Consider the following 25,789-nt stretch of genomic DNA (forward strand, 5'->3'; position numbering starts at 1 on the left):
AAAAAAGAAAATGATAAAGTAGAATGGAAATAACTTTTTAGAAATGAACAACCAATATGAATAATAAGTTTCACCAGAAATTAATAACAAAATGTTTGTTAAAAGGTCATTCAATTTCATCACATCAAATGGTAATCATGGTTAATGGAATGGTAGGCATGAATTAGTTTCAAAGCAGGCTATGATTTGATTTGGCCAAAAAAAGGAAGTTGATAACAATTTTAAAAAAATAGTCTACCTTCTTGATGAGGACAATCCCAACAATAATCCCTCTGGACATTAATAAATTAACCCCTTTTTATTGTTTATTTTTATTTTTTGGATCCACTGATAATGTGCAAATTAATCAAGTGTAGTTAATGTTATATGAATTAATTACTAGCTACTTAAAGCCCTTTACAGGTTGGCTCATTTGGAGATGTTGGAAAGACTCAATTATTAATAGGGAAAATATAAATTTTAGTCCATGAACCTGGCAATTAAGTCCATATGGTACTTGAATTTGGTAACTAAGTCTATTTTGGTCCTTGAAATTGAATTTCATCAAAATTTGATAACATGACATTCTGAGATTATGTTACATCATTAAAATTTTACAATTAATCTAATGACTAAAAGTAACTTAATTGTTAGGTTTAAGGGCTAAAGTAAATAAAAAATATAAATACCAAGGTGGATCTAATTGTCAAGTTTAAAACTAAAAATTATGGTAACCCTTATTAATATATAAGCCATTAGACATTAAGGTCTTCCTGTAATTTCCTTTATTTGTGTTATAATTATATTTAATGCATTGTAAATTTATATAACTAGTTTGTACCGGACAGTCCACAGGCCAATTGTATCTATTAATTAAAATGCACTTTATTAATTTTATGGATTTATTTAATTTCTTGTAATGTTTTAATAATATTTTGATTACAAAGTTAAACTATCTTGATGTGTCAACATGAGTGATAAATGTCTTAAAAGCGGTTTAGAACTACTCGTTATTAAAATTATTCCAAAATTCTATTTTATTACATATATGTGATATATACTATATGACGTGTGTATGTATATTATCGTATATATAATAAACAGAAAAAATAAAATAAAATAACTGCTTTTTCCAAATTCTTACTCATAAATTTGATAAAATAAATATTATATTTATATTTGATTCTTAAATAAAATAAAATAAAATAATTATGCAAATAATAGTGAGGTGTATAATATGGTAATTAAATTAAATTAATAATGAAACAATATGTGATATAACATTGTTTTTCGAGTTTCATGTATCGTTAGTGAATAATAATATAACATCTCATTAATAGGAAAAAAAGTAGATAAGTTATAAATAATTGTTAATAAATTAACTTGAATATTAAGCATAATTATTATATTTTTATCTGCTTTTGAGTTTAGGATTTAGGTTTATATCAAAGGTTGAGTTTAGAGTTTAAGATTTGAAATACATATATGTTTATAGCTTAATACATGTGTTTTAAACACGTTCAATATTATATCTAAAGAGACATTTAACACTTATAAATTGTTGCATCAATGGAAGGACCATATTGATAAATTGGAGAAGTTTGACAAAACCAACTATTTTCTTTCGTGCTTTTCAAATGATTTCAATTCAATAGGTCGTATGTTAGGCTAGTTCAGAGCCTCGCATAACAATCCAATGTATCCAAATTACATATTAAAAATGTTTATGGATCGACCATAAATGATATTGATATTGTACGAAGTTAACCAAACTTGATTTAGTTCAAAATATTAATTTTTTATTTTACCTAAATCTGTTATATTTATCAATGATTAATCTAAATTTATTTTAAAATCATTTAAAAATTTTCACTTGCTTTCTAATTTAAATGGATAATTTGACCATTAAATCTCGACCCTAGCCAAAATTAAATTCCTACCTTAATGAGGTTGTTCATGGCTTATTTTATTATTTGAAAATAAAAATATTTTCATTTAAATTTAATTATAAAATATATAAATATTAATAAAAAATAGTATTTTATATTATTATATTATTATATTATTATATTATTATATTTCTAAAGGACAAAGACAAACTAAAGCAATTCGTGATTGAAAATATAAACCCAAATGTGAACCAAGTCGGACCAGACCAACCCGGCCATACATCTCTGTTTCCCACTCAAAATAGAAAAAAGAAATAGAAAAAAGAAAAGCAGAAAAAACAAAGAATTTTTGAAGCAAAATAAAGCCAAATGAATTAAATCCAAAAGACGCAGCTTCGATCTTATCCATTCTCAAATTCCATCATCAAAATTAGGGTTTCTGTAAAGTAAAAAAAATCAAAATTGAAATCAAAATCGTTTTGAAATCTTAGGGAATGCGGCCGAATTGTTGTCATGTTTCGTTTGCTTTTGTTTTGAAGTTCTTGAATTTTCTTCAAGCTTTCCTTGGAGTGTCGATTTTACTCTACTCGTTATGGATGTTGGATCAATGGAATCATCACGTACCCATTTCTCCTCCGCCGTCAGCTCCGTCGCCGGATTCTTCTCTCCCGGTTCTCTTCAATTCGAGACCGGTGGTTGGAGGAGCTCGAGCAGCTAAGGTATTCGATGATTTAGCTGCCGGCTTGGTCTCCGGGTTGGATAATGGAGTCGGGTTTGAATTGAGTTCGGTTAAGCTACCTGCTCCATGGTACTACTTATTCTGTTTAGTGAATACTTTTTTAATTCTTTTATTACAATTAATTGCTTCTAGTTCTAGGGGATTTTGAATTGGACTGCATTAAATGCTTTATCAAATTTAAAAGCACAGAGCTGTAAATGTTTAGAAACTATGGTCTCTTTGATATTGATATACCTTAAATCTTTTATCATTTTATGTAATCAGTTGCACTTAGATATGCTTTTTATTGTATAATATTCAAGAATTACTTTGTTAGATTGCTTAGATGGAGTTCGTTAAACTATGCAGCAAAATCATGCCATGTATTAGAATTGCTAACTCAATGCTAAGTTGGTCTTTTGAATCTTAGTTTCAGCTCTTAATATATAGTCAGATAGTTTTAGAATATTGAATAATCGCAGAACTTAGCAACTTCAAAGCCTTACTTTTAGGACCAATTTATTAGCGTGTATTGAGCACGTTTTTTTCTAACAAGGACAAAAGTGTTTTTAGTGACTATTGCTTGGGTACTTCAGAATTTGGTTGTCTTTCAATTCGATAAATTCATATGATTGGCGATACAACATTTGCTTTTGGCAGTGATTGTGGTTGAATGATTGGGATTCTAAATGCTTGCACGAGTATTAAGTTGATGCTTTTATTCTTTGTTTCAGGTTCATCTACTCTTTTATGGGAGTGGGCATTGTGCTGTGCTGCATTAGTCTCATTGGTTGCATTGCAGCTGAATCTATTAATGGCTGTTGCCTTTGTTTTGTATCCTACCTAGACGAGTCTTTATATTTTCTTTTGAATGAAGTTGGCTTTAGAGGTTTAGATGCAGCTAGTCTGAACATCTCTACATGGGGATTAGCCTGAATTTATGACTAGAATTGCAAATTTTAAACCACGGTTTTCTATATGCTGAAATTTTAAGTTCTTCAACTTTATATATGCTTTTGTCTATGAGAAGTGATGGTAGCAGAAGAAAATGAAATGCTTAAAATAGGTTCAAAACTTTAATATTCTACATTTTCAGTATTAAGCCTCTAGTAGTTGGTGTTACAAGGCTCTATAACAAGGACTATAGTGTTGAAGTTATAGCTGTCCTGCCAGTTGTATAATGGACCACATTCTTTTGCATTTTTTCCCTTGACTTGATCAAACTGCCAGTATACAGTCATTAAAATTGTTCTCATTTTAATAGAAGCTTCTTTGGTGGCATTTATTGCAATTGATCGTCGTTGGGAGAAGGTAAATTAGTTTCCTTGGGGCATTGTGTTTGCGCAGATTATTATCTATTACTAAAGAATGTATCTTATGACAGGACATTCCGTTTGACCCAACTGGAGAACTTGACAGTCTTCGCTCCTTCATAGAAGACAATATTGATATATGTAAATGGGTTGGCCTCAGTGTGGTCATAATACAGGTAATTAGCCCATGTTCTCAAGCATTTTATACCCTACTAAATTTGTTGATTGCAATTATTATGATCAAAAGTCAAATGAAAATCCAGTAACAAAATGAGCGCATATTGTGTGATTTGGGGCACTTCATCAGATGATCTACTAAATTCATTGATTGGCAATGATCTTCTGACAAGTTTTTGCAGTTTCTCTAATTTGGGACCCCCCCTTTAATATGGATGCTCTTTTTTAGTGCTACCACTGAACTGTCCCTTAGCTATATAATATATTATCCCTTGGGCTTTTGCTCCAGCAATGATTGGATGGGTGTAGGATTGTTATTACACATCTCAGTCTCTAAGAAATCAAACTAATATTGTAATTTAGTTAGCCTGGTGCTATATTGAGAATAGTCAGTTGAACTAGTTTATTTTATTTTATTATTTTTTTTTTTTGGGGGGTGGTGTTGCTGTAAGTTTTTGATTCAAATCTTAATAAGTATGCATGGGAAAGATTGAGAATACTAGTTTTCTACATGTTCAAAAATGATGATGTCTTTGTAGCATATTACTAGTCAGATGAAAAATTAATTAATTGATCTGATGAAATCCTTGGCCTATTTTCCTCGTTAAGGTGATAAAATTAAGTTGATATTATTTGAGATTAAACCAAATCACTGTGCTTTCCCATCCATGATAAATTATTTTTTGGAGAACAAATGCTGTTTGAACTCTACATTAGGTGAAGTCCACTGCAGATAGATCCCCTGTTTGAGATGAATCAAACCATTATGAGATGGTTAGAATTTTAGTTAGCATACATGGTAATATAGTTAATGGCTAGATGGAATTAATCGTGTTTTTAATTAGAAAAATAAAATTATCATACTTTTTTTTTTCAAACATTCTGCAAATATGCGTGCTTCTTTACTGTAAGAATTTTTCCTATATTCTTCAGGTATTAGCTTTGCTAGTGGCAGTAATTTTGCGGGCAATGGTTTCTGTCAGAAGAAGGGACATTGACGATGAAGATGATTATGAAAGAGGTAGAACTAGGGAGCCACTCCTACACCCTCAGTCTAACCACACATCTACTTCAGCCAAGGATGACGGCAGGGTTTCTCACTCTGATTTCTGGGGCTCTCGAATAAGAGAAAAGGTATCCTGATTCTTTAGTATTATAACTTATGTTTTGCAGAAAAAAAGATGGGACAATCCGCTCTTTGCATTATGAGTTTATTCTATATCATGTCAAATCCTCTATGCAATATATAATTCTGGATTGAATGATGATCACTGTGTGGAAATGGTTCCTCTTAGATGTCTTTATAGGACACTCATATCATTACTGCCAGGTTATATCTAAGGTTTCGGGGAATCTAATGAAGTATTTGGTGGTAGTATGACTAATTAATGGTCCAACTCATTAGTGACAATTAACCAAGCATCTCTCTAGCAAATGCCTAATGGTTGAATGTTTATGCAGTTTGCAAGTGTGCATATGATTTTCTTGCAGATTCACACCGTAACATTACCACATCGACTCTAACTAGTGACTGATTGCATCAGACTCGAATGATAATTTGATCTGTTGAAATGATTCTTTGAAATAGAATTAAGTCTAGTGGCTCTTATCACGTAATATAATTGATTTGGTTGCATGGAATCTATTTAAGAAATCAGTCTAATCTGAAACAGATTAATTATCCAACTCAGTTCCCAGTCTGAACTGTCAGAAATAATTGAATATGCATGCAGTTCACAGCTGTCGACATGATTATCTTTGAGATATGCTTTGACTATGGGGCTTTGATTGATAGATCCTGACTCTAAATGACCAATTAAATAAATTCATTTTGTAGCCTTTCTAGATTTTCATTCATTATCATCGATACTTGTATGTGATACTCTGCCTTTATTTCGGTTGTGACAGTTATCATTGATTTCCATTGCCCTTTATATAACTAATAGGAGCCTAGTTTTGTCAAGAAGTATACTCTTAATTGTTAAGACCATAAAGACAGACATTCACGTACTAGGATACTGAACATTGCTCTTGTTCCGACCCTTTTCGTTTCAACAAAACAAGATTAACCTATTATTTTCATTCATGCTGAATTATGTTTTGAGCTACAATACCTGCCATTTAACATTAGCTGTTACTTCCTAAATCATGCCCTTGAATTTTTGTCTTTGCAGTATGGTATGAACAGTGGTGATAGATACAACAGCGCTGATAAATATGATTTACTAAACCAGAACGCATCTAGCACGAAGTCCAAGTAGAGCATGATCAAGACAACCGTTCCCATCTCTTAGGTGACGATATCTTCTGTATGTTCGACCCATTTTATTATTTTCTTTTCGCGTCAGATTTGTGTTTTAAAATAGTATATAGATTTTGACATGTTTATGTCTGTGTTGTTTTCATGATTGTTTTTTTGGCTTATGTGTAATCATAGTGTAGAAAATTGTCAGGTCTCAAACTGATCAAATAGGATAGCATCACAGTCGTTTGATGTGTATAGCATATAGGTCTTTAAGCCCAGTTTTAGCTGCATTGCTTTGTAATTGAATGTGAGAGTGAATGTACTATTTTCTGAACCTATAAATATATAATGCAGTTGATTTATGTCCCTTATTTTCCCCTTTTCATCAACCCTATTGTTCCAATTCGTATATTTTAGATGTAGATTATTTCAAGCCAAATATTTATTTATTTATTTTTTGCTTTTGACGATTAAAAAACTGATCCTAGGTTCGAGTCATCTTATTAAATGTGTGAATTCTTATCCTGATTTATTTTTGCTAATTAGCTGGTTATGTAGAGATAAATTTGTTATCTTGTTTAATGATTGATTTATAGTAGATTCTTATTCTACTAAATTATTTTTGTTATAAAATTTTTAACAAGTTTAGTTGTTTTAATATTTTTAATTAATTTTCATAAAATTACAATTTATATATTAATAAGTAAATATATAAGGGTAAAATAAATTTATAAATTATAATTAATATACTAATAAATAAATATTTAGAGTAAATATCATAATTATAATGTTAAGGTATGGTATCTATTATTCATTCTTTTCTTTTTGTTTTAATTAGACTAAAATTTTATTTGGGAAACAAAAGAACGAAACTGAATACGATAATAAAAATAAATGGTAAATTTATTAAAAATTAATATTACAGTCATTAACTAAGGTATCCTAAGGGATGTGTGGATTGAAATTACACATTATATTTTATACTTGGGAATCTAAAATTATGGTGGTTGGGTGGAATGTTGAGAATTCAAACAACAAAATGGGAGATTATGGTTGTAATGTTACATTTAACAAATTAAATGCATCATTCATTTTTTAGATGAGGAAATATTTTTGTAGTCCATTAATCGTGAATATGAGACTTAAATATGACATGTATGTATGATTTATATGGATAAAATATTAAAATAATAGTTAAATTATTAAAATTTTAATCATATAAAATTATTAAAATGTTTAAAATTAGAATTTTACATCGATGTAAGAGGATTTATTTTCTTACTGCACACAAGCATAAAAAACATATATATATATAAAGATATATGTGTGTACAGGATCTATTTATACCGTTGTAAGTTTTGTATCCTTTTATATATTTTTATACGATTAATATTTTAACAATCTAATTTTTATATTTTATATTCTATTCATATGGATTATGCATGTCAAATTTGGCGTAAATTAAAAATTTCTAATTATTTATTTTATGTGAAAAAATTTAACTATTTCAGAAATATTAATATATACACTATTTTAAATTGAAATGATAAATATTGGATCGGTTAAAAATTTACATGTATGATAAATTCAACTATTAAATTATTAAAATATAATTATACTAAGATAATCGATATTTCCCCTTTTATCTCTCTCTATATAACCTGTGCTTGTATTTATCAAGGTCTAGTCCTCCCTTGTCTTATTATTTGTCCAATTGCTTCCTTATCGTTGAGCAATTTGCAGAAGGTATCGACTAATTCATTTTTTAATGTTCTTTTTATAACCAAAGTTTACATTATAATCGAGACTGATGTTAACTTATAAATATTAAAATACTTATTTATGGGTTGAAAGATGACAACATTTCACAACATGCATTTTGGCAGTCAGAAATAGAATTACGCAAACCAACCAGAAGAGCCAATGGTTTTGGCTGCTTGTATTACAAAATTTACACGTGAAGAAGTTCCACCAAAAATCTCAGGAGATAAGCATTTTAGTTACTGTCAACCTGCATTCCCCCACTCCCTATTGAGGGTTAGTTATTCTTTTTCTTTTAAAAAAACTCTTTAAGTTATAATTGTTCTAACCACAATTAATAGAAAATTTTCTTTTTAAAAAAAAAAAAACAAATGTCCAAAAAATCTGATCCAACCCACTCTTAATCTCTCTTATTCAATCTTTGCTTTAATAATTGTTCTAACCACAACAGATCTACTTCGTTATAACAGTCTTACATTTTCACCATTTTCTCCAAATAAGAACTCACTTTTGACCTAAAAACTTGTCAATGAAAATTTAATTTTTGAAAAACCTTAACCACCACTTTTGATACACTACCATTTTATAATTAGCTTTGAAAAACTGATATGTATTTTTCTTTAAAAATATTTTATTATACTCTCTACAGGATACTTGTCAACTCCTAACCCTACTTGTAAAGTGGTAGAAAATTTCCCAAACTTTTTTTTAAACACCAGATACTAATGGAAAATACAAGGGTCAGTTGGTGAGGGGACAGAATAAGATGCTCAAATTTATATCTACCAAACATTCGTGAACCAATTCATTCTTGAGAATCAAATGCATAAATTCACAGATAATATATGAAGTTGTAATAAATAAAGGACGGGGAGGAATACAAAAATAAGAGCTTAGTTAGAACATTGTACCAGTTAAATCGACCACGGCCTCTTCCACGAGCTCTTGTAGCAACTTCCCTTCTATCTCATTTCCTAAATTTTCTGTTTCCGTTTTTGTTTGATCAACCCATCCTTTACCCACTTCTTTCCGCACCGCCTTTTCCACCACCAGGCTGTCACTGTCCCAGTCATCATCATTGTCCACCACATGATTACCGTCACCGGAAACCCATTCCTTAATTTGGGCACACACATGGTCAACCAATGTGGGCGATGCACTCTCCATGTCCCTCATATGAGACCTGCGCAATGACATCTCGTTCATGCGATTGTTTGATCCATAACCTGTGATTTCCACTATGGCTGCATTCACACAGTCGAATACGAGCGTCTTGTTTGATCTCCATTGTCGTCGCTTAGCCTCATGTAGAGGTTCCTTGTCGTTCAAGTTGGCATATTTGTCTCTCAAGGACGGGTCCAATGGACTTTCAGGTGAATGCCATCCATCAATAAATGACTCAAAATACTCCTTGTCATTGAGACCAGCAGATGATAACAGTGTTTGGACCGATAAAACCCAATCATGTTCTTCTTCCTTGGCACCTGGGGACACCTTAGATGGTTTTGATGAATTTAATGTGGCTGTATCTGAACACAAATCATCCCACGACAGGGTGCGTGCAATCGATCCTATAGGAGGTGACTTGTCAATCAAGTTAGACTTAGGTGGCACCCCTGGTCCTGTATTAACAAATGGGACAGTATATAAGGAGAAATAAAATCAGACAAATAACAAAGTTCCCAATTTTTTAAGTGAAATTTACCTCGGTGCACTGGTTTGCTACTGCCCGAGGACTCTGGATTTGTGTTCTCATCCTCGTAAAATGGAGGTTCTAAAACTGAGATGGGGCTTGGCTGGTCCTGATTCTCACTTATATGGACAAGCATTGAAGGTTTTGCTACAGCCAACCCTCCCTACATGAGGTAAGCACGGTATTGTTAAGTGATTAACAAGTTCAATCCACAGAATGGAAAATATAACAATTAGTTATTTCAATCATAAAAGGCGGAGATTTTTCCTGTTCTTTTTGTTCAAGCCGATGAAGATATTATTTCATTATCTAAACAAGATGTAAACATTCAATAAAGATATGCATGACCAAGAACGTGAGGAAGTTAGAAGTACCTCCACAGCATTTGTGCTTTGTTTCTGTCCTGTGCCAGTCAAATCTGGTAATGTACTTTTACTTACTGATCCATCTAGAACTGGAGATAAACACACTTGGTTGCAACTGTCATTAAAGCTTTGAGATGCATCATTGCTAACCTTTAGAGGATGACTTATGGGTGACCCGAGTCTTCCAGGAGTTGTAGATGGCGATTCATTTGTAGATTGAGATCCAGTACATTTTTCTATATTCGTTTTCTTATTCTTTGAGAAAAAGAAACTTGAAACTTTCCCCTTTAAAGATGATTTCATGCTCTTTGCCTTTGTAAGTTCCTTAGGAACTTGTTCTTTGCTAGGTTCAGGATCTGATAATTCAAAACTATGCCTTGCACTGTATACAGTGGAAGACACGGGAACAGATTTTGACCTGAGAAGATCTTTGGGAGAATTGCTTGTATTTTCTTCTTTATTCGGATTACTAGCCGTGCAGGAAGTTGATCCCCTAGGCTCTTGGTCCTTAGTACTTCCCTCTTCTTCAGATCTTACCAACTTCTTCGTATCAGAAAGAGCAAGCATCTCACCCAATGTGCTTGAGCTTCTCCTCACATGCCTTTGTTCTTGAGAATTCCCATTTGATGCCATCATGGTCATGGCCCATCTTTCTGAAAGCCGCTTCTTTGCTTCCCGGCAAACCGAGGACTCAGGAGAACATGATGCGTGACTGAAGGAAGAGCAAGAATAAGGGCTACCAAACCTATTGATGTAATCCCATGAATGTCTAGAAGTTGGGGACACAACTTCTGAGTCACTGAGGTTTTCCACAGCATACTCATTTTCAGATCTATTAAGCGAACTATCATCACCAATGTAACCATTGGAGAAAACAGAAGAAAGTAATGTTTCGTCCCTTCTGTGACCCATCGTATTTTCACGCATCTGCGTAGTGATTTCTTTTGCCACTTCTCTTGGTTCTCGTGCACCATTATCTTCAGGTTCATCACAAAAATCCTCACCATGTAATATCCTAGGTGATGAGGGGGATGGAGATGCCACAGTCTTAATGTCCTGAGACTTCCCAGGGCTGGGCTTCAAGACCACTATTCTAGTTGGTTGAGGAGGATACTCGTCAACTTTCGGACTGGGGAAAGGAGGATAACATGCCCTGTTATTTCTATCACACTCGGTTACATGATGCATCCGAGATGGTTTCTTTGTCTGTTTATCACCGCTCCTTATTTCAGAAAATTTTTCTTTGTCAACCATCTTAGGTTTAAGAACTGTGATACGCTTTTTCTCAGGAGGTTGAGGTAAAGACTGGAAATCATAGAGATGCTGAGAGAAATTAGAATTTGGCTCTTCCAGAAATTTGAGGAATAACTCTCTATTGGAACTCAAAACTTCTAGTGCATCTTGAAATTCTTTGGTTTGGCGAAGCTTTTCATCTGTCACCAGGTGTTTTGCTTCCATAAACTTCTGACGAACTAGAGCCATTTTTTTCTCATTCACATTATCCTTATACCTCCCTTTTTGTGGAGAGCTATCTCTTGAATAAGTTGCCCTCGGGGACTGTTGCCAGATTTCATAAACATCTTTGTATTTGTCCAGCTCTTGACAGGGGTTTACTTCGGATAGCATTTCCTTGTCCGCAAAGCCCTGATCTTGCTCCCAGCCTTCCGCCGATATATCAGAATGACTTGAAGATTGCCGAGAAGAACCTTTAGAATGGCATCTTTGTGCAGATAAATTATGCTGCTGCCTTGGTAGTGCATCAAGGCCCATCAGTTTGGCAACCACATTGGGTGGGTTATGCCTAGATGCCATTTCTTTAGACATTTCCTGGGCCATGAGCATCTTTATGGGTGTTTTATTACCTTTCTTGTTCGAAAAAGCTCTCCTTAGCTCAGATATAATCTGCAGGCACCAAAAATTGCAACACAGATTAAAACACAAGGATGTTTAAGCACAATTCAAGTGGAAGAAATAGGGATGAGTTCTGCTCAGAATTTGATTTCAACTTGTTTATGATAATTGCTATCGCAGAGACTTTAAACCCAGTTTTTACCACTTTATCCTCTATCTGATGATTCTGATCTCCAAAGGTGGGTCTCAATGTCCTTGCCACGTCAGATTGACTCCTTGAGAGTGAAGAACCTGCCCATCAAGCGGCACAATGTCAACAATAGCAAGAAATAACTGAATCATAAATATCCAACGATAAGCAACACTAGGTTCATGTATAAAATTGGATATGAAAGGTATTTTAAGGGGAAATACGAGCTAACACCATAAACATAGAAAGACAAAGAAAAGGCAAGCACCAGTATTTATGGTAATCAACATGAACTAAAACAACAAACAAGCCTCCAGGATCAGAATAAAATTTCATAATCTTAAAGCACTTTAAAAGCTTCCAAAATGTTGTAAGAAAATGTCAAGGTATATATGCAGTAGTTCCCTTTCCCAAATGTCAATTTACAGAGTTCTCAATTTCCTTCAATTAGTAAAGGGGGATTGGAGAAAGAAATACAGAAACAAGTGCTGATCAAGGAAACCGTGCCATAATAATCTGATCAACACAAGTGAAAACAACTCTCTCCAAATTATCCCAATATTTAGAAAACAAATCAAACTTCAATGTAGATGAAAAACAAAACTAGATTTTTCATGAAAAGGAGATCACCATCATGCTGCTTGTCAGTAAGCAGGCGGTTTCCAGTAACATTTGTGTTCAAATCAAACAGGTTTACCATCCTGCCTAAGCATCCTGGAAATTTCTCAATATTCTGACCTCTCCTGCTCTCAAACCCATTCATTTCTACACCTGTTAACATCACATATAAAATCCCAAATCAATTTCTAAAGATTTTCCCCTTAAAAATACATAAAGAAAGGTAAAATCAACAAAGGAAAAGGCAAAATACGAAATCCAATATTCAAATTAGCTTAATGAGAGTGCACTTAACAGAATAAACTTCAAAGTAAAAATACAAATTCAAACAACAAATCCCATCCTAACTTCTAACCAACTCAAAATGCAACACTCCTGCAATTCATTCAAACCTGTTATTTTCTTTACCAATCAAATTCTCTTGGAATAAAGAGAGAGAGAGAGAGACCAAAGACAAGGAGACTTCAAAGCAAAGAAGAAAAAAAGGAGCTTGATTTTGAAGGGAAAAATGATAAATATGAGAGACTCTGAAAAAGACAAGTCTAATATTCTTGAAGAGAGAAAACTTCAGATAATATTCTCTTTTTCTCAAATGAAATGTTGCATCACATCACACGTCGCTATTAGCTCTGAACAAAACTGCAAAGTAGTATTTGTTTTTAAAAATCAAATTTCTACTCTATCTTGACACTGATCAAAGAAAGAAATCAACTGCATTCATTGAACAAAAAGAAAAAAATAACTGCATTCATTGGAAAATGAGAAAAAATAAAACAAAAAATGACGACAAAAAAGAAAAAATGCCATACTAAACTAAGTAAATAGAACGAACTTTCAGATTCAAAAACTAGAATATGTCGAATCAATAAGTAAGAATCTACGTTTTCAATAATAATAATCAGCTTCTAAAACACTGAATTTACTGCGGACTTTAATATGGAAAAAAAAGAAAGCAAATCTAGAGAAAGCAAATTAAATTTAATCTAGCAGTTACATTTCTTTGAAAAAAGAATAAAAATCTTCGAAGAAAAATGAGATCGGAAGAAGAACACCAGAAAGCAACGAAACTAAAAAAAACTGCTTCACAGCTCTCCCTAGAAGCTCTGCCGCATAGAAAACCAGTCGTTTACTGTTCAGGTAAGAGGCACACACATCAATTTAAAGAATGAAAGAAAGAGAGAAACCTTGGTGATGAGAATCTAGCATCAGGTGAAATGTGACCGGAGATTCGCCAGAATCCGACTATAACGACGGTGATTGGTGGCGCCGATTCCGTAAAGTACTTGTCTGAAAAGGAAACCTTTGCGGGCGAGAAGATTAGACGAGAGAGAGAGAGAAGGAATTTTTGGTGTTTAGTTATGGCTTTTTGGCGTTTTGGCTTTGAGCTTTTTTGGCTATGGAGGACTTTTTGGTGTCGGACTCCAAATATATTATTTAATTCTGATTAATTTACGTGTTTCGGACTTTCGATCACGGAAGCGAGAACCAAGCAGAGCTGGAGAGAGAGGGTAGCGAAAAACTGGAGGTTAGTTAGTAAGTTAAAGTAGGATTATTTTCACTACAAGTCCTCAAACTATTGCTTAAATTTGTAATTTGATCTTTAAATTTCGAAATTGAGCTCTCGTATGAGTATTATAATTGTATCGATTATCTTATTCTATCTATCTAGTTATCAATTTAGAAATTAAATATATTTTAATTTGACATTGAACATATTTAGAACAACCTAATCAAATTATTAACATGTGTTTACTGCATGATCGACTTGGATATATGTCTTTTTTTAATTTATTTGTAAATTGATCTTTTACTTACACACTAATTTTTAAATTTTTACCACAAGTGATATTTAAATTATCGATTTTCTTTCATTTTACTAAAAAATACATAGTGTTCAATAATAACATGCCATGTGTCGGTTCTCAAGAGCGATATCATTTTCTACAATAAATTAAGATAAAATTGATAATTTAGTCATCACTTTTAAAATTGAACTATAATTTAGGACCAATTTACTAATAAAATCAATATTTTAAATGAAATTTAAATTTGGTTTAATTATAAATTTCATCCTTCTATTTTACAAAAAAAAACCATCTACTTTAATTTAGTAACACCATCAAATTATGTCGTTGACTTGAAAATAAATGATTCAACTATTTATATGTAACAAACGAACAAAACTAAGCAGTTCAAGTTTCTATCAATAATTGAATTAATTCATCGATTTTCATAAAATATAAGGGCCAAATTCTAATAAATTAAAATGAAATAACTAATGTCTCAGAATTCATAAATAAAAGGATGAAATTAAAATGTCTTTAAATTATTTTTTTGAAAATAAAGACGAAATGAAATATTAAGTAAATGCAAAATAAAGCCAACACAATCAAATCATTGTCATAAGCTGGGAGAGTGGGGTAATCATAAATGGAATGATAATTATTGTTCCTTTTTTGACCTTTTAAGTCCCAAAAAGTTAATAATGATGAGGATAATGATTTTTAACGTAATTTCATTTACGTCGTCTGTCTTTTCTTGTATTTCGAATTTAGCCCTATTTTATCATTAACGAATGTATTTTACCTCTATTATATCTGCATTGTTTTGTATTATTGATTGATTTTAAAATTATTGTCTTCTAAATTATTATTTAATAAATTATAATTATATTAATTTTTATTTCTCGTGAGGAAGAGAATAATATAAAATTTTTAAAAAATTTAAAAATAAGCTCTAAAATGCAAAATTAATTTAGCAAGTACAGTTTTTTAATATATTAGTTAATTTTTATTTAAGGTAAATTTTTATTAAATGAAACAGTTGGAATTTAATTTAATGAGTTTGAAAAATTTTATTACTTGATTTCGTAATTTAAGAGATGAAAAAATTAATAGTTGCTAGATTTTTTTAAAATGGGCTGTTTGTTGTTTTTTTAGCGAAGTTAGAAAAATTTTTGAAGGTTAGAATTAATTTATATATTTTTACTATAAATTTATTATTTTAATAGTTTGTATCTTTATAATTTTTAAAAATTAAAATGAGTCAAAATATAATTTTAACATTACTAATCTAAATTTTTATACATTATGGAAGATTTAAATGATTTTTTTGTATTTTAGAGGCAGGACCTGTCCACTGGTTTTTTCATTTCTTTTAAATGGTAGGAAAATAAATAAATGTTCAAAAGCTTAACACCAGAAAAAATTTTATTTGTTTATTCATAAAACTTATATTATAACCGACAATCTGATTATCTGACAATCAGATTTTGATTTTATTTTAAATTTTTTAATGAAACTAAAAAGTATTATTTAGTGCTAATTTAATAATAACTTTTATTTTAGTTTTAAATTTGATAATTAGATTTATTTTGGTATATATATTTTCTTTTGTTCATTTTGATTTTTGAAATTGGTTATTAGATCCATTTTAGTCCTTGAACTTGAATCAATATTTGAGAATATGATTAGTGCTCTTTGGAACATAGTCGGATCATACTGATGAGAACTGATTAATATAATAGTCCTAATAAATGGGTTGATTTGATTGACCCAAATTTGATAAAAATAAATAATCGAGACAAAAATCAATAGTTGAATAGATTTAATATTTTTTTATAAATTTTAGTTAATTATTTATTACTAGTTTGAGGGTAAAATCGATTGATATGGTTGAATCAGGAATTGATAGTCTAACCTGTTCAACCATTGTTCTAATTATTAAAACAATGGATGTGATACTCTGAGATTATACTACATCATTACCTGAAAATTCATATATATTTTTTAATTTTCAAGTGATGATATGGCATAATCTCAATATGCCACATCATTAAACTTTTATATTGTTCAAGTTCAAATACTAAAATGGATCTAATTGTCAAATTTAAATATCATAATAAATAAATAAAAATTACAAATACCAAAATAAATCTAGTTAACAAATTTAGGGGCAAAGATTATATTTATATTATTAGGCTTAATGATAAATTTTGCCACTAATGTTTGCATGTTTTGTCAAAATGACTTTAATTGTATTTTTGAACCTTTTTTTGGCCGACAACTTTTGTTCTTTTTTTTTTCAATATGCTTTTTCTAACAAATATAATGAATAAATTGAATGTTTCAATTTTTTTTCTTTCAAAAGATTTCAATATTTTATATGTTTGTTTCTTGGGAGGTTTTCTCTTGAGTTAAACTTTTTTATAGGTAAGTACGTTTATTTTCTTTAGATTTAGAGTTATTTTTAACTTAATGTATTATTTATTTATTTTATTATTTTCATATGTAGTTATTTTATTGGATTATTTAAGTAATAAATTATATCTCATTAGAAATATTCTACATATGAAATTCCACATCATTATCGTTAACTTTTTAACGGTACTTTTATTAAATCTGTTAGAAAAGTATATTAAAAAAAAATTGATAGCTAAAAAGGCTAAAAATACAATCAAGACCATTTTAATAAAATATACAAATATTAGTAACCAAATTTTTCATTAAACCTTATTATTATGGTGAAAGCTTTTTGTATCCTTTCCATAGTCAATGGCTCAATGCTCAACAAAACGCGGTTTTGACGGTGGAAAATTTACTCCCAAAGTGTTCACCTAAAGTTTAATTTTATTACTAACTCACTTTTTTTTTGACTTAAAATCTTCTTTGTATTAATTTATTTTATTTATTTTAATGGTATTGTTGTTAGTGTAAGAATGTGTGAATTTAAACACATTAAAATATATTTATCTTCCTACTTAAAGATTAGAGAAAAATTATAAATAATTTTAGACATTAAATATCACAAAATTTTTCCATTCATCATAATTATATTTTAGTAAAAAAATAATAGAAATAACAGAGGTTAGTAAATTTTAGATTCAATTTTAAATTTTCTAATTTTTATTTTATTTTAAAATAATTAAAACAGGATAATAATTACAAAAAAATCATTAGATTGTTTGTCATGCAAAGTGTGATTTTTATCTTAAAAAATAAAAATTAAAAATTAAGGGTAAATTAGTAAATTCATATTTTGGTCATTCATTTTAAAAGTTACAAAATGGTCATTAAATTATTTAAAAGTTTTCATTTAAGTCACTAGATGTCAAAAACGTTGTTGTATGACCTTATTTATTCATACAACCTACAACAATAGAAAGCTATCATTTGATTTCTCCTTTACATCTCAATTTTTAATGAAACAACTTTGAACGTCACGTACTGCGAATCAAAATTTGAATAGTTTTCTTCTCTTATATCCAACACTAACCGTCAGATCAACTTGGATTTAAGGTTCTACTCATTGATGGATATCAATCCATCATACGAATCATCGCTTGGAGCTCGCTAGTCAGACTTAAAAAAAATAAAATTTAATAGCCCAGTGATTTAAATAAAAACTCTCGAATAATTTAGTGCCTTAAATAAAACTTTTAAACAATTCAATGATAATTTTATAATTTTTAAAGTTAAATGACTAAAATATAAAGTTACTAATAATTTAATAACCTTAAGTATAATAATTACTTTTAATTATTCCCAAAATTTAATTATCAGCTAAATTTGGGTAAAAACAAAAGTTTGCTTATACATAAATCTTTGTTTGTTCTGACTAAAATGGGAATTTGGTTAAATGGGAATTTTCTGTCAATAAGCCATTTGCCATATTAAAAATGGGGGGAAAAAATCTAAATATAAAAGAAAGATAGCTAAATTGTAGCATTGGTATATTGACCTTGCAATTTTGTTTAATTATAAAATTGCTTTAGGTGACATTGATTGATTGATTCATCCATGTTGTTTCCTAAATGGTGATTTTCTTTTTGGCATTTGAGGAGGAAAATTTGGGCCTACACCAACGACCAAATCCACACAATAATAAGATTTTTTGCACTATCTTTCACACGCATCCACATACCTAGCCTTTCCTTCACCAGCTTTTTCATTAAGGGATAATATAATTTTTAGCCCTTAAATTTAGTAATTAGATCCATTTAAGTATATATACTTATTTATTGTCCATTTTGTTCTTGAACTGGATAATAATACCCATTTTTGTCTATGAATTTGGATTATGTCAAGATTTGATGATATAACTAGTATTATTGAAACAAAACTGAATTGGGTGTAAAACTGATTGATATAATAGTCTAAACAAAGGAGTTGAACCGATTAACTCAGAGAATATTCAAAATTAGTAAAAATCGAATTCAAGTCAAAAATTGACTGTTGAGCAGGTTAAATCGGTTTAATATTTCTTTTTTAGATTTTTATGATTATTTATTTAATTAATGTTGGTCTAATGATTGAACTAATTGAATTGAGAACCAATGGTTTGAACTGTTCAACCATTGATTCAGTTATTAAAACACTGAATATAACACTCTGAGATTGTACCATATCATCACCTGGAAATTTGTAAAAAAAAATTTAACGTTCAAGTGATGACGTGCATAATTTTAGAGCGCTACACTATCAAACTTTTATATTTTTTCAATATTAGGAACAAAAAATGTACATAATTATGAAGATCAAGTGTCAAAGGGAATAAAAATAATACAAGTACCAAAGTGAACCTAGTTGCCAAGTCTAAAGGCCAAAAAAATTATTAACCCTTCACACTATATTTAAGTTATATATTGTTACAAATTAATCGAGTATCAACTCATTAATTTAGAAAGTAACAAATTAGCAGTGTAAGTGAACAATGATGGGATTTAAACTTTGTTGATGTAATTATGTTCTCTCTAATTTATAATATATTTAAAAAGTATAATTAAAATATTTTTATATAAAATACAAAATAAATTCAAAATGATTTAACTTTTATATTAGCGACGCTAGTTCATGATATTCTCTAAATCACATCAAATCACTATTAAAACATAATTAAGCGTCCATGCAATTCCATGATTAAAGGCTCAGAAAAAGGTCAAATCCATTCCCATTTATCACGGAGAGAAACTTGACCCTACAAATACCATGCATGTATTCCTCTATTTATAATAATTATATATAAACAAAATAATTCTTTTCATTATTCATATAATTGAAAATCGATAATTTAATCAATGAAATAAAATTAGATATAAAATAAATTGCTCTTAATCGATAAAAAAGGATAAATCTTAAAATTATATATAAACTTTAATTTAATGCGTAATAAATACATGATCTTTAATTTGGTGTAATTATATACATAAAACTCTATTTATGGTTCAAATGTATATTTGAAACTTCAATTTTAATTTTAAAGAAATAAATACATCAATTTATTTTTATATTATATAAATATAATTATTTATGTATGTAATATATAAACATAAAATGGTGTTATATCAATAATGGTGTAAATAATTTATAAGAATTGGATTAAACCACAATTTCATATATACAACTACACATTAAACTATAGTTCATGTATAATTTTGAGATTAACTGGTTGAATCTATTTGTGATTTCTAAATATTATTTTATTTTATTTAATTATTATTAAAGGGATGATTCAACTGGTTAAATAAAAATTAGTTCGACCACTAGTATGATTTTTATAACATTAAAGTAGGAAGTAAATGAGACATTGGTGCGGGTAAGCTCTTTGAGTTCAACTAGAAAAATATTCGAACTCGATTTAGTAATAATTGAACCTAACTCAAGTAGCTTGAGCTATCGATCAAGTTCATTTTGATCTTAATAATACTTGACTCGAACGACTCGTGAGCCTTATCGAAATTTTTATATTTTATATTATTAAACTACATTACTCTTAATATATATTATTAACCCTAAATTTAATTATCGACTTAAACTCAAATTTAAAATAGATATTTAAATATCGAGTTTTAAATTTTAAATCAAACTTGACAGTATTTAGGCTCGATTCGATTACACTTTTATATTAAAGTATACTTTTAAAATATATTTTAAAATCAATAAAATAAGTTATTAATCCCGAATAACCTGAAGCGGGGTAAAAACTGAACTACGGATGGTCCCATTGGAACACCCAAAAAATTTCACGTGACAAAGCTTTATTCATTACATGACAACGGTTTAAATAAAAGAAATAAACTTTAAAGTTAAAACGGGAATATTCGTTAAGGTAAATGTGAACAAAGTGAATGACGGCTTAATGCTCGACAAACGACGCCGGCGGGTAAATACAACCCGGGGATCAGTGACGTGGCTTATTTGTGGGACCACAATGTTCAAAACAATTGAGAAAATTTATCATTTAGACCTCCATGTTTGTGTGTTTTGTCTCTTTGAGTCGAGTCAAGCTCAATCAAATATGAGTTAAAGCTCAAGTTTGATTCAAAATTCATTACGCAAAGCTTAATTTGAACTAGATCAAATATTATTATTAAGATAAACCTTAACTCGAAATAAAATTAAAAATTCGAGATTGGATCAATTAAACTCGTTTAGACAAGTTATATACTTAAACTCCTCAACTCATTTCAATATACATTTTTTTGGAGTAAAATAGTAATTTGAAAAAAAAAGTTTAATCTTGTTATTAGTCTTTGTACTTTACTAAATTCTCATCAAACCATAGCTGTTAAATTTATTGAGTTATGTTATTTCAAAAATATAATGTGCCAAACATATTATCATATATGTAATATCATATTTGCTTGTTATTTCCCTGTATTCAGTTAATGGATTAACAATTATCATTTGGGTCAAGGCTGAAATTTCAAAAATTGATAAGTATATGAACTTAGAACGATCTAGTTGGAGCATATGTACCAAATTTACAACTATACGCATTGTACATGATTAGTAATTGAATTTAATCAAACGAATTTAATTACTATTGTTTGGGACGTGATTAAAATTTTAAAATTTGAAAAATATAGGGACTAAAAATGACCAATTTAAAAAATTTAAAGACTAAAATTAATCAAATTAAAGTATAAAGATTAAATCTATAAATTTTGCAAAACACATAGACTAATAGAAAAATTTAACCTAAAAAAATACATTTGCAATAAAAAATTAAATTAAACTCGTAAGTAAGCATTTCTTGTAAAATATGAGCAACACCAAATCTCTCTATAGCCTAAACCTCCATTTCTCCTACCCGTTGTCCTCCTTGCTTGGACCTTCCTCTAAGTGGTTGTTGTGTAACAATTGCATAATTTCCATTGGAACGCTTATGTATTTTATCACCAACTTGATGAATTAATTTCAAGATATAAGGTTTTCCTATTATAACATGTTGCTTTAAGAGGCCCCTATTCTTTCATCAAATATTCTACTTTTTCTTAGATATTTAGGTTCAAATACACATAAATACGTTGTTTGTTTACTGGCTTGATATAATTTGAAAAATATAATTTTTTTTTTGTTTTTTCAAGTAAAACTCGAATAGAGAGTGTAGGTGTCTTACTTACTGTTTAATTGTTTTAATTATGATTTTTTTTTTAAGTTTTGAAATGTTCTTTAACATTACACATTTTGCAATAGGTCCAATAAAAATTGAAATATTTAGTTGAATTAAAGATTTAAATGATTTTTCATGTTCATAATTAGATCAAACCAAGTAATAATGCTTATTAAAATTAAAAATCAGCTGAATTGAATTTGAGATTGGGTCATCCATAGATATAAACCCTAATTTTAGGCTTATTAAGGGTAAAAAATTGTGAAATTCGTGCTAATAAAAAAAAACTGATATGATATAAAATTATTGGCCAGATATATAATATTATATATATATATATTAAGCTTATCTAAAAATCATGGAAGAGACGGCTGTCACTGCCAGGTGCCTTTTTTAATAATAATACCATTGATAAATGGCTCTATCCTTTAAATATTTTGTTAGCCTGTACCTATATTATTCCCTAAATTTATTATAATTATATATCCCAAGTCCCAATATATTTTAAATGTTAAATAATATTTTATACACTTGAAATTAACCTCTTAAAATTAAATATTTTTTATATAATAATGTCTAAAATTATTTATAATCCATTCCTAAATTTTAAATAGGAGGATAAGATACTTTAACACACTCAAGCCCACGTCCTCTTACATTGATAACAATATCAATACTAACCGAATTAAAACTCTGTCGAAACCATTTTTTTGAAAAACGGGAATCGACTTTGATTTTCAAAATGAAAACAAATAGAGGAATCTCCACCAATCTTTTTTGATGAGGTGTGATCGGGTCACCTCATAAAAGTGGTTGTTTTAATAAATAGTTTGATTTATTTAAACAACGGTTTTGGTCCACGCAAATCAAGAAAATAGGTTCGAGAGTCGGTTACGAACGAGGAAGGGTTAGCACCCTCGATACGCCCAAAATTGGTACCTAGTTGATTAATTAGTGTCTTAGTGTCGAAGATTTGAAAACTTGAAAGAATTTAAAATACGATCCCTCTTTGTATTAATGCTGATTTAAAAATGATCGAATAAATTAAAACGGATGTTAAAGACTCTCTCATCTCGAAGGAATAAAATGTCACGCCCAGTAAGTTAGGACACGTCATCTCGAACTTTGAGAATGAGCTTGCCTTTATTTAAAATTCATGTATTTTAACTTCTTCTTTTTTTAAAAAAGAAGGATGTTCGGTTATTTAGGGTAAACGAGAAAAGTTGAAACCCAGTAAGTTAGGGCACGTTTTCTCGAATTTCTTAATACCGAATATTGCCTTTATTTGCAAAAGCTCTTATCTCGAGATAACAAGATGTCATGTTCGGTAAGTTAGAACACAACACCTCGTATCTTCGAGAGTAAGCGTTTATTTCAAAACTCGTATTGTGATTTAAAAGAATATGCCGCTATTTAGGTTAAACGAGAAACATCGAAACCCAGTAAGTTAAGGCACAATTCTTCAATTTTCTCAAATGCTAAATATTGCCTTATTTCAAAAACTTTGAATGAAATGTAACAATGCTTTTTATTTGAAATAACGATTTGTAAAAATAATTACGCAAACAAAATTAAATTAAATGTATTAATAGAGCAACTTGTGATAGTCACATAATATATATTATTCACAAACTAACACGATAATCAAAAGCAAGTGAATAACAATTTAAAGAGAAATAATATGAGCAACTTGAAGTCATACATACAACAATTTGAAATAATAACAAATAAGTTCAAAATAAATAACGAAAGAAAATCTAAAAATCAAATAAGATATCAAAATGATTCCATTGAATGATAAATGATAACTTGAAATAAATAATACATGCAAGTTTAAAAGAAACAATATGTAAAAGACTTAAAATAAATAATAAACAAAATAATTTACAATAAGACAATTTAAAAAGGTTATAGAAGACAATTTAAATTGTATAATATATGTATAAAACATTTTAAAATGATAATAATAAGAAATAATCATATCAATGTAAAAATAATAAAATAAATAATCATTATATAAAAACACTTGAAGTAAATAATATATAAGAACAAATTTTGAAGTAAATAATATATAAATCAATTTAAAAATAACGAATAGTATAAAAGGGGTTTAAAATAAATAATATATGGAAAGAAATTTAAAATCAATAATGTACCAAATAGTTTTTTTAAAAATAATACGTACATAAAACTTGAAAAATGTATGAAATAAATAATATATAAAACTTAAAATAAATAATAAAACAACTTAAAATAAATAATATAAAACTTAAGTAAGTAAGCAAATAACAAATTAGCACATGGGGGTGAAGTCAAATGAATTATGGATCAAATCAGAGCAAAAACAAAATTAACAGCAAAGAATTGTGATAAAATAAATTAATCAGGGCTAACATGTAAGGCACGCAAATAAACAGGGGTTGAATGCCCAATAAACCCCAAATTTCCTGAGATTCATAGAGCACCAACGAGCCAAGGGACCCAATTAAATATGAAATAAAATTGAATGACAAATCTAAAAAAGAAAATAGAAGAATTTGGGCCCAAATTGAAAATAAAAGTAAAAGAAGGGACCCATCGAAGCACGTGAATAACATAGGGGACTAAAAGGGTAAATTTCCCTTCCCTCCAAAACACTGCACTTAATGTGGGACCAAAATGAACACGAAACCAAAGTGCGAGGCCAAATTAAAATAAAACAAAACTTGATTGCAAAATAATAAAAATCGAGAGGACCACAGACATAAATAACCCATTCAAAATAAAACACGCGGATCCCCTTTAATGGGTCGGGTAGAAATCCGGGTTGTGATGAAACGACGTCGTTTTGGCACTGGGACTTAAGTCCAAAACGACGTCGTTTTGGATCCTATATAAATGCCCCAAAATTTCTTTTTCCCTCATTTCAGCCCACCTTTCTTAAAAAAAAAAAATTTCGCAAGAAAAGTTCTCCCTTTTCCCGATTTCCGGCCTTGCTCCGATCGGCCACCGCCGTGCCGGCACTCACCGGGGACCACCGTCGGCCACCGGCCAAAGGTGAAGTTTTTTTGTTTTTTTTTCTTTTATATTTATGTATATGTTTATGTGGAAAGAAAAAGAAAGAAAAGAAAAAAAAGAATTCGAAAGGTAAAAAAAATAAGAAGAAAAAAAAAAGAAATCACCTCCTGATTTAGTTTTGCTTTTCGATTATTCTCTCTTTTTGGTTCTCAATCTCTGTTTTTGTGTTTTTTTTAATGAAAATTTCGTTTTTATTTTTCTCTAAAAAAAAATCCCCCTTACATAGAATTTTAAAGGCTTTTATAGCCATTTACAAGTTGCTTGTTGATGATTATTTCTTCTCTCTGCAGGTGCAAGTTGGTAGTGGTTGGAAGCAGTAGAGGGTTGACGTCGGTGGTGGATGGGACAGCGACAGTGCAAGTGGAGGCAGCAGCTGATTAGGCTAGGGTTTTCAGTTCCTTTTTTTGTTTTGTGTTTGGGTTGGGCTGCTGTTGGGTTTTGGGCTTCTGTTAGTTGGGCCCGGATTTGGTCCATTACAAACTCAATTGACAAAATCAAACCATTTTATATATACTGAAGTATATGATTATAATGAGAAAA

General features: G+C 29.8%; 2 protein-coding genes and 1 long non-coding RNA gene across 5 annotated transcripts; 2 read left to right on the forward strand and 1 right to left on the reverse strand.

Moving 5' to 3' along the window:
- Window positions 1-2,085: 2,085 nt before the first annotated feature.
- LOC108470206 (tetraspanin-20) lies at window positions 2,086-6,683 on the forward strand. Its single transcript, XM_017771478.2, has 6 exons — window positions 2,086-2,676; window positions 3,321-3,420; window positions 3,817-3,897; window positions 3,971-4,075; window positions 5,010-5,210; window positions 6,251-6,683. The coding sequence occupies exons 1-6, from the start codon at window positions 2,363-2,365 to the stop codon at window positions 6,335-6,337; spliced, it is 888 nt and encodes a 295-aa protein (XP_017626967.1). The 5' UTR covers window positions 2,086-2,362; the 3' UTR covers window positions 6,338-6,683.
- A 2,174-nt stretch (window positions 6,684-8,857) lies between these two features.
- LOC108470063 (uncharacterized) lies at window positions 8,858-14,310 on the reverse strand. Of its 3 annotated transcripts, none has more exons than XM_017771253.2 (6): window positions 13,984-14,310; window positions 12,812-12,952; window positions 12,194-12,282; window positions 10,150-12,042; window positions 9,788-9,938; window positions 8,858-9,704 (listed from the first exon to the last, which is right to left on the reverse strand). In XM_017771253.2, exons 1-6 carry the CDS (start codon window positions 14,003-14,005, stop codon window positions 8,980-8,982), a joined length of 3,021 nt encoding a protein of 1,006 aa, XP_017626742.1. In that variant the 5' UTR covers window positions 14,006-14,310; the 3' UTR covers window positions 8,858-8,979. The 3 variants fall into 3 exon arrangements, with proteins under 3 accessions (XP_017626742.1, XP_017626743.1, XP_017626744.1); XM_017771254.2 differs by lacking the exon at window positions 13,984-14,310 and adding an exon at window positions 13,192-13,328; XM_017771255.2 differs by lacking the exon at window positions 13,984-14,310 and adding an exon at window positions 13,208-13,317.
- Window positions 14,311-24,928: 10,618 nt separating this feature from the next.
- Window positions 24,929-25,789, forward strand: LOC108469234 (uncharacterized). Its single transcript, XR_001869062.2, has 2 exons — window positions 24,929-25,228; window positions 25,540-25,789. It is a non-coding gene; the product is annotated as an uncharacterized LOC108469234 (long non-coding RNA).

The sequence above is a fragment of the Gossypium arboreum genome, chromosome 8 (genome assembly GCF_025698485.1).
Source record: "Gossypium arboreum isolate Shixiya-1 chromosome 8, ASM2569848v2, whole genome shotgun sequence".
Taxonomy (NCBI): domain Eukaryota; kingdom Viridiplantae; phylum Streptophyta; class Magnoliopsida; order Malvales; family Malvaceae; genus Gossypium; species Gossypium arboreum.